The sequence below is a fragment of the Triplophysa dalaica genome, chromosome 24 (genome assembly GCF_015846415.1).
Source record: "Triplophysa dalaica isolate WHDGS20190420 chromosome 24, ASM1584641v1, whole genome shotgun sequence".
Classification (NCBI taxonomy): domain Eukaryota; kingdom Metazoa; phylum Chordata; class Actinopteri; order Cypriniformes; family Nemacheilidae; genus Triplophysa; species Triplophysa dalaica.
Window position 1 is genome coordinate 1,617,087 of NC_079565.1, and position 10,514 is coordinate 1,627,600.

At 37.5% G+C, this 10,514-nt stretch overlaps 1 protein-coding gene across 4 annotated transcripts in view; it reads left to right on the top strand.

The window, feature by feature from the left end:
- LOC130414044 (stonustoxin subunit beta-like) overlaps positions 1-8,686 on the top strand; it is a 51,133-nt gene extending 42,447 nt beyond the window's left edge. For all 4 annotated transcript variants that reach the window (XM_056739670.1, XM_056739667.1, XM_056739669.1 and 1 more), the window contains one exon: positions 5,588-8,686. Coding sequence is in view for 1 of the 4 variants with exons in the window: in XM_056739669.1 (XP_056595647.1) it covers positions 5,588-5,596 (9 nt within the window). In the remaining 3 variants the exon portion in view is untranslated. The remainder of the gene's footprint in view (positions 1-5,587) is intronic.
- Positions 8,687-10,514: the final 1,828 nt, after the last annotated feature.

The following is a 10,514-nucleotide window of genomic DNA, read 5'->3' on the forward strand; positions in this document are numbered from 1 at the left end:
CACAGGGCTAAAGAAGGGAAATGCTAACGAGGGATAATGACACAGGAAGAGCGACGGGCAGGTGACAGGACTAAAAATTACAGGGAGACAGGTGAGGGAGATGAAACACTAATGGGAGACTAACAGAGAAACAAGGGGGCGGAGCTACAAACGTGCAGAATATGAAAACAAACGACAAACGTGTCGCCAAACAAGACATAACACACGCACACACAAGACATGGTCCTTTCACGTCCTGTCCACAAGGCACGAAACTAGAACAGAAAGGCCAGGACCATGACACTATGAACCTAATACATATTGTCGCTTAGTGTTGTAGTAAGTACAATTTTGACTGTATTATTTGTGTTCCCTTCAAAAATTGCTCTTGAGAAATTTTATATGTATTGCCCCTCCCTACTGTTAAATGAGATTTACGCCCATGATATGACTCCGAGGTTCCCGGCTGTTTTGGAAGGAGCGATTGTGATATTGCCAAGATGGATGGTGAGATTGTGTTGCACCTTGGGGTGTGCCGGAAACACAAGTAGATCTGTCTTGGCAGGGTTCAGCTGGAGGGGATGCCCTTTCATCCAGGCTGAGATCTACTCGAGGCAGGCTGTAATGTTAGCGGCTACAGTTGTATTGTCTGGGTGAAACGAGATGTAGATCTGGGTGTCACCATCATAACAGTGATACGAGAAGACATGTGCACGTATAAATGGATAAAGGTGTCCCAGCTTTACTTAAAGTAGATAACTCTGTCATAACTAATGAAGAAAAGGCAGAGGAGCTGGCAGAAGGGTTAGTCATAGTAACAGCAACATATCGGAAGATATTGGAATTCAGAGAGACCAATGTATGAGTAAGAATCCTAATACACTGATCCAAAGAATGCCTGACGGTGACGTGTTGGATGAAGATTTCACCATTAATGAGTTGAAACAGGCACTTCATGAGTTTAGGTAAACATCCCCAGGGAAAGACGATATCTGTTATGAAATGATAAAACACCTTTTAGATGTGTCCCTGATGTTGTGTTCAGACCAAGCGCGAATAAATCGCGCTATTCGCGCGTAGTTGGACGCTTGAACATTTTAGTTTACTCTCTTCATTCACGCGTCAAATTCGCTTCATTCGCGCGTCAAATTCACTTCATTGTAGACGCGAATTCACGTCATGGGAGGACCTTCTGCCAGCCGGCTCCAGTCCCGTATAGATAAATTCTTTAATTGTGTTAAGATCGTTTTCGACAACTTGCCAGATTGTCCGACCTCCTCACTCACTTTCTTCCGAGCAAGATCCGTTTTATTTCAGTTTCGATAAAAGTAAGATGTATCGTACAGCTCCAGGTATCCACATAAAGCAACGATGATTTTGTCCTCCATTGTTGTTTGAGATTTCTGCCTCCCCTCGCAACATCATAATCACCTTACTGCTAGAGCAAGCTACTGATTTTCGCCAAAGGTTCAGATTTTTCAACCCGCGCAAAACGCGTCGCCTCATTCACGCAATTCGCGCCATTCGCAAGTAGGTCTATCGCGGATTTTCATTGACTTAACATGTAAATCCCTCGAGCTTGATGCGCCATTCGCGCTTGGTCTGAACACAACATGAGTGTTATTGTACAGGTTTTCAAAAAGGAATGGGAACTAGGTAAACTTCCCTAATCATGGAAGCGTGGAGTGATCATTCCTATCACTAAGCCCGGTAAAAATCATTATTTAGCCACTAGTTACCGGCCAATCGCATTAAGATCAAACTTGTGTAAATTAATGGAAACTATACAATAGATATAATTATACAGGTTAAATTATACAATATTAAAGGAGAGTATTCTTTGCCCTCATCAAAGCGATTTCAGAAAAGGACAAAATACTTTGGACAATCAGATATCAGAAAGTTAATGCTGAATAAAGAGGTACTAATTGTAGTGTTGTTTGATGTGGAGAAGGCTTATGACATGCCATGGAGAAAGGGGTTTTAATTAAGTTAGATAGGATGGGCATTCAGGGGGAAAATGTGTAATTATATAATGGATTTTTTACTCGATAGGACTATACAAGTGGGGGCTGGGACAAGTTATTCCAGGACTTATACTATTGATAATGGAACACCACAAGGTAGTGTGTGTAGCCCAGTATTATTTAATATCATGCTTTATGATATATTGCAGATGACAGTGCTTTGTGGAAAAGAGGAAGAAATATGGCACATGTGGTAAGCTATATGCAGAAATAAATCAAAGAAGTGGACAAGTGGGCTTTAGGATGTCTATAGAGAAAACTAAAATATTGTGTTTTTCTAAGAAAAAGAAATGACCAAGTACTGAACTCAAACTATATGAGAAGGTATTATAGCAGGTCTTAGAAATTAGGTTTCCGGGGGTCTGATTGGATTGAAGACCATCATTTAAAACTCACATCAAGAAACTAGTAGAGAAATGTAAAAAAAGAACTAACGTTCTCTTTCAGGAGTAGACTGGAGTGCAACTTGTTATTCTCTGAAGAGAATATACTGTGAAATGATGAGGCCAATTATAGACTTTGGTGTCATAGCATACAGCTCAGCAGCATCATGCCTTCTAAAGAAATTGAATGGAGCAAAATCTCAGCCATTGAGAATAGCATGTGGAGCATTTATAACGTCACCCATTTCAGCATTGCAGGTTGAACTGTCAGAAATGCCTTTAGAAATCTGCAGAACTAAATCGAAAATGGCATACTGGTGCTCTTTGAGTGGTCACAGAGATTCTCATCAGTTAAGGATGTGTTAAGAGAATGTTGGGAGCATGAGTTTGAATAGTTTTGGGTTGAATGGTGATAAAGATGCAAAGGATATAGGTATAGATTGTATTTTCATGAGAAATACGGTAGTCACGTCATTAATACTCCTTGGTTCTACATAATGCCTTGTGTGGATCTCCAATTGAAACGCATTAAGAATGCTTTACCTTTGGAAGAAGCAGTGAACAATTATTTGAACCAGAAGTATAATGATAATGTCCAGAAACTGTTTATACAGATGGGTCCAAAAATCCAGAAGCAGGAAACACAGCAGCAGCTATATATTTACCTCATATGGGTCATAACATTGTTAAAAGGCTTTCCAATGATGTTTCAGTATTTACAACAGAACTAGTGGCAATATTAATGGGAATGATGTGAGTGGAAGAATCAAAAATAAAAAATGTAGTCATATACACTTGATTCTTTTTCAGCATTGTGCAGTTTAAAAAGTGGTAAATCAGATGCAAGACAATATATCCTATATAACATGTTACAGATCCTACACAGAATTAATCCACTAGCTACATATATGACATTTATATGGGTACTGGCTCACGTAGGTGTGGAAGGGATGGATAAAATGGCAAGGAAGGTATTGAAGAAGAATGAAGTTGATATCAAGATACCGTTAATCAAAGCTGAAGCGAAGTGTATAGTAAAGAAAGCTGTTTTAAGAATATGCCAAGAGAAGTGGTATAAGGAGTTAAAAGGAAGACACCTTTTTAGTATCCAAGAGAAGGTAGGGAGTGAAACATAGGTATTTGCTATGAAACATAGGTATTTGCAATCCCCTGGGATCGAACCCATAACCTTGCGTTGTTAACGCAATACTCTTACCACTGAGCTAAAGGAAAACCAATATTTGCACTTGATAGGGAAAAGTCAGACAAGCGGGTGTGAGCACTGTGGGGTGACAGAAACAGTGGAGAATGTGTTACTACATTGTGAGGCATATAGTTGTGAGAGAGCTCAACTTGTTGAAGATCTTAAAGAATTGAAAGTCTAACTAACAATTAAATAATTATGTGCACAGAAAGAATCTAAAATATACCCTATATCATTAAGGTTACTGAGAGGGTTTTTACGCAGTTAGTTACACGTTTGTTACACAGAATTTAAGGTTGTTGAATATACATATGTATAAAGGTTTATAAGGAAATATACATTTTTATATATATTTTTTTTAATTAAGATTATTAAGTCTAGTAGTATGTTCCACTTCCTCCTCCTTGGTCTTCATACTCCATCCCAGGAGGTGGCAGATATGGACTAAAAGCTGGTTTGCCAACCGCCATTAAACAAATGAAAAGAAACACGAGTATTGGGGATAGCTAGGACCGTATGTTGTTTCAGGTGGATACGCTGGGACACCTCATCCACACAGACACTCCGATTAGAGAGCGAGATCTGACGCAGTAGAACAGTTGACGTGGCTTTAATAATGAATGATCAATCCAAATTACACACAGCACGGTGTTTACTGGTTACAACTTGAATCTGTACATTGACTTCTGTACTGTACTGGTATCTGCAATGAACAAATATGTATACATATGAGAAGGTGTGCTAGCTTAATCGGCATATTTTAACCTAAATTTTGCTACAACTTAGTCAACCGTTGCTAAACAGTTATCACATAAACATCAATAAAACACGGATACACAAGTTACGTTAGCATATATTAGCGCCCAAAACCGCCGCTTATTTACACATCAAAGAACTAATTAGCGATCGTTAACAAATCGTTATAACCCACCTTTATCACAAACTCAGACAGACATCAATGTAAATGAACTAGAAGTCCGAACAGCTCAACATTAGATTTCAAAATGGACCCCTTCGCTACCCAATGAGGTGCCCGAGTTAAAACACTAAATACAGCGCTAAACAGTCCTTCACAATAAAAGTCCTTCACAGTTAAAACAGTATCAGTAATTGGGAATTTACAACAACGAGATTAGCGTGTTCGCTCATCAAGTGTAAACTGTCTCGTGGTCGTTCACCTCTCGAGACCTGTCTCTCTCCTTGAAATTCGTTCTGCCTTCGTCAGCGAATCCATTCCTAAGAAAGAATCCAACGGACTCACCTTCTTGCTTTGAAACCATTAGGACTCTGAAAACCCTTTTCTGCGCGGACAAGAAATTCTCTCAGCACAGTCAAGAAGCCAATGCAAGTGTCTATTTCTAAATAACTGCTTTTAAACTTGCCCATTTTAAATAAGGAGTTTGTACTTGATGGTTTACGCAGATGATGAATGGCTGATTTAATACTGACACTATGTGCTTTGTCTATTTCTTTCATTTCTTTACTGCTTTTACGTTATTTGTAAGTTAGTTGGTTTGTTTCCCCTTTAGGGTAGTCAATAAACCCGCATTTGCATCCACGCTCAAATTGTATACATATTTTACTGTATATGTGTTCATTATTTTTCCTAAATACACTACATAATTGGTGTAGAATGCGCGGGTAGTTTTAAACGTTGTTTGTGAGCAAAGCCTAGTATCAGTTCAGTTGTGTTCGCATTTGTGTGTAATGCGCGCCGAGCGAAACTCAAACTCGCTCTTTTTAAGAAAAGAGAAAGAAAGAGAAGTAGGAATGCTCCCGTTCCCTGCTGTAAACGATTTAGTTTGTTCCTGTTGTTTTGAGCTTAGCTACCACCCTAGGCTATATGACACCATAGTGCCCCCTACCTGCAAGCCCCTCACAACCCTAGTGTTGGCAACCAGCTGAGCAAAGTTAAGCAACTCTCTCTTTTCCCTCTGCTATCTCTCAATTCTGGTTTTGTTATTGATTTAAATCCGGTCCTGTTTTACTTTCAGTTTGTTTAAGACTGAATCTGGAACCATTTGGAAGCATCAGTAACCAGAAATTCCCACACCTCAACATATGAATGTGCCAGATCCCTACGCTCTGCAAACGAACGACGTCTTGTGGTGCCATCCCAAAAAGGTAAAAAAATCGCTCTCACGAACCTTCTCTGGATCTGTTCCACATTCGTGGAATGATCTCCCTGCTGCTACAAGATCAACAGATTCTGTGGCCATCTTTAAGAATCGGCTGAAAACGCATCTCTCCTGTCAGCACCTGACCAATCATTTCTGATTTCTGTTTCTTTTCTACTCTATCTAAAAAAAAAATTTTTTTGCTGTGAACTTAGCTCTGTACACTGTAGTAGGCTTTGTGAGACATGTTTTTATTGCACTTATTTTTTTAGTTTTCCTAATGTTGACCCAATTGCTTCCATTGTTTACCCAACTAGTATGTCGCTTTGGATAAAAGCATCAGCTAAATGACTAAATGTAATGTAAATGTGAACTGTAAAAATGTTCCGTAATTTTTACGGAAAAATAACGGCAGCTGTGGTGGCCAGTAAAATCCGTGAAAAATACAGGAAAAGAATGTAAACAGCTTAGCAGTTTAAAACTTCAGGGCACAAACTTCAAGCTGTGTATGAACTTAATACATTTGTGTCTTTTATATTAACAGCATTTCTTTATATAAAATGAAAACTTGGTCCAAATGCATAAAAGTGAATACATTACATTTACGTAATTTATTTATTTGTAATTCATTATTAAATCATCAAACATTCAGCATGACGTTAGCATCTCATTGCCTGACCTTGACTTAAACACATACTCCACTCTTCAGCATAGTGGTGACCCACAAAACATTTAATATCAGAAAAGAAAAGAGAAAATACAAATTCCGTAGCTTTTACGGAAAAATACCCAAAGTTGTGGTTTGGGTTTTTAATCATCCAATCAATTCACAGTGGAAAGCATTAGCCACACCCACTATTCATCTTGGAAATATGTTGGAATACTGAAGACGATCACCACTTCTGCTTAACAGGGACTGCAGCACAACATCAATGACTTGATGTTTTATTGTTCTTTAAAGTTCACCTTTATTGTGATCAGTATTTGCTTTAGTTGGGCTCTTTCATCCTTCATATGTAAAATTCCAGTTTTCTTTTAGCTACTATGACAGTGTTTTATATAAAACATAGTTTTGTAGCAAATAACATCATAAGAAAGTGTGATAAGATTCTTTCACAAGCTTTTTCTCTGAGGATTTTCTATCACTCTTTGGGTTTTTGATACAACAGTCTGGTTGAATTTATATTTCAGATTCAAATATCCTGCAACAATCAATATAGAAAGTTTTTGAGCGGTCAAAAGGTTTTGATTTGGTCAAAATTTGGTCTTTGACTCCGACATCAACAATCAATGTATGAATCTCAACGGTGGTGACCAACAAAGGAAAAGCTTACAGCTGCAATGCATGCTGGGAGTCAGGAAAGAGTTTTGTGCTTGGATGAAACCCAGATTGCATTGCCTTTATCTTAAGAGGTTTTTTTGGTTGTCACCATTGTTGAGACAAACTGTTTTATTCTTGATGTCTGCCAGAAAATTTTTTATGTGATTGACGTGCTGTTAAAGACCTTCAGTATATTATTTAATTTCATACTATATCATAAATGAGGACAACAAATTACTTTGAATCACTACCTAAACTCTAAAACACTCCCAACTAAAGAAGATATTGCAGTAAAAAGCTGAATTTTTTTCCACCTGTTTTGGTGTCTGTTCCAACACATAGATATTAAAACTAGGGAAAGACTTAACATAAGAAGCAAAGGGTCAAGATCCCAACTAAAGTAAACACTCATCACCATAATGGTTACTCAACAAAACCATAAATATGTAAACTTGTGTTAATTCTCCATTAGAACTTTTGTAGACGTGCAACAGAAATAAAGTGACAGTGGTGTCAGTAAGTGAAGGTGCTAAGTGTTTGTGGAGTTGAAAAAATTACTGTTAATTTCCCAGAGAAATTGACAGTGTTTTCCGTATTTTTACAGACGTTTTTGACACCAGTTTTCTCTGTGAAAACTACAGAATTCACTGTTAATTTCATAGGCATTTTTTACAGGGGTTTTCCATAAAAACAATGGAATTTTTGCTGTTAATTTTATAGACAATTTTACAGTGTTTTTCCGTATTTTTATGGACGCTTTCTGATAACAGGTTTTTTGTGTGAAAACAAGAGAATTTTACTGTTAATTTCATGGGCATTTTTTACAGTGTGTCTTGATTTTGCCAGGTATGATAAACTTTGTGGTATTATTTTATTCTTATACTATGTTGTTAATCTTTGGTTATTAAGTTTTTATCTTTGTATGTGAATTCTATGATTTTAATTGATGCTGTACCTGACTGTCATAATAAATTGTTATTGATTTATTAAGAAATCTTCAGTGTTATTACCAGTTGATTGAAAGGAGCCTGTTTTGTTACCGAAAAATCGATATGTCAGTATCAAAAATACTAGAATTTTTATTATAGATGGGGCATTACTATAGCTCACATGTTACAGATATCCACCTTTCATCTGGCTTAGCAAGTTGAATGATCGTGACTAAAATAACTATTGCTATTTTTCTGAGAAAGCATGTAGCAACCAGACTTTAAATTGGAGTCAGATCGGTCTTAACCATGGAGTCATGTACATTGAACCAAATTATTACAATTCTGTTTTTAAATAACTACATGTACTGTAGAAACCCAGCAGGAAGTGTAGTGTTTGAAAAGGGTTCAAATAAAATGCTCTCAGTGTGGGCGGCCTGATCTTGTGAAGGCTGTGGCTTTCAAAGTTCCCCCTGGTAAGTGTGAGAATTCGGGTTTTGCCTCTGTCCCACACATATTGTATGAAATGTATTTCAATTATTATTGTACATGCATTATGTCTAACGTTACTTTGGTTCAAGTGCTGACCAAGTTAACAGAATGCCTTATATGTACTTGTACTGCCTTATATGTACTTGTACTGCCTTATATGTACTTGTACTGCCTTATATGTACTTATAAGAAGTTATAAGAGCAAGGAACAAGGAACTAACCCACGTGAATAATATTTATAGACATAGTGTCTTCCTCTTTTATGGATATAAGTATTGGAAGTATATTCAATAAACTTTGGGCTCTCATTGAATTGCACTTCTGTGTCTGTGTCATTCTTGGTCCCCAGATCTGAAACTCTGTGTGTTCCATCGACTAGACTCTTCAACCTTAGAATATTAATACCTAGACCAGGGGACAAAAAGTAGTATTCTTACAGTAAATAAATCGGGTACATTTACATTTACACATTTGGCCGCCGCTTTTATCCAAAGCGACTTACATTACATCATCCAATACATTTATACATAGGTATGTGCAATACCCTGGGGTTGAACATACAACCTTGCATTCTTAATGCAATGCTCTTACCACTGAACTACAGGAAAGTACCTATCCCTCACCTTGGCAATTCCAGTGTTGGGACTACCTTAGGGCCCTGCTAAACACATGGAAGGCTGAAGAGAGAAATGTCATGCTGCCTTAACAGCAAGTCGTAGCATTCATTAATTAGATTCATCCCCAACACACCTGGCACACTCTTCTTTGAATGAAAGCTAGGGGTGTCTCACAACCAGAATCCCATTCTTTGGTATAACTTTCCCAAACACCTCTACATCCACTTCAGCATACCCCAGATAGGGAATATCAAGCCCATTGGCAGCTTTAAGTTGTAACCAATTACAGGAATGAAGTTGTTCACTGAAATGTTTAAAGAAAAAATGTTCAGACACAGTCGACACCATAGATCCAGTATCTAAGAGACATGGCACCCTGTAGCTCAGTGGTAAGAGCATTGCATTAACAACGCAAGGTTGTGGATTCGATCCCAGGGGATTGCAAATACCTATGTAAAATGTATAGGATAAAGCAATGTAAGTCGCTTTGGATAAAGGCTTCTGTCAAATGCCTGAATGTATATGTAACTCCCTTCATAAGGACTGTAATGAAATGAGACTGAGGCCCAGATTCAACACGTTCATTGTCACAATTACTAGCAAAGTGGCCTGGCTGTTGGCAGCTTCTACACACGACCTGATTGCGGGTCACCAGAGGTCGCTTAGGGGAATTCTGCAACCTTGAAAAACGTTCACCCAATTGATTTAACTGTTCTTGTTGTTACTGTAACATTTCCTTTAGCTCAGCAATCTCAGTAGAATAACTAGATAAACTAGGGGTATTATATGTGACAGGTGCCCTGGATAAATGAGTAGTGGATTAATGGGTAGTACAAAGTGAGGGTACAGAATAACTCCATGATCGGCTGATGATCTACACACTTGTGCCATCGAGCGGTTGTATATTAATGCAACATTGCTCTCGTAGTCTAATCAGCTCTATATCAGCAGCAATACTGTGATTGCCTCACATGACTATGAGGGCAATATTTCATTAATATATAAAAAATTTACTTCACATCAATACCAAAAACGACCCTGAAATGTTTACTGAAAACAATTTCACATAACAAGGATGTATAAAGCACAAAGAAAAACTGTATGAAAATCACAAGTTATTGCGATACTTAAGACTTTAGAACTTTTAGGTTCGTAATAATACAGTTAATTCACAGTATTATATCACTTCAAAGATCTTAGTAGTTAGTACACTGCTTACTTGAATAAATAATAATAATGTCTGTGTCTGAAAACAACTTTGTTTGCAATAAATAAATTGAAAATTTAACTTATGCCATAAGTACTCCTCATCTGTAATACTAAAAGAGAAAATCCTTCAGTCATCATTTATTTGCACTACAGTTTCTAGGTCACTGATGTATAAATTAATGAGGGATAACCCCTAAATAGTAATGATTGTGTCAGTTGTTTATATTTTAGCAACA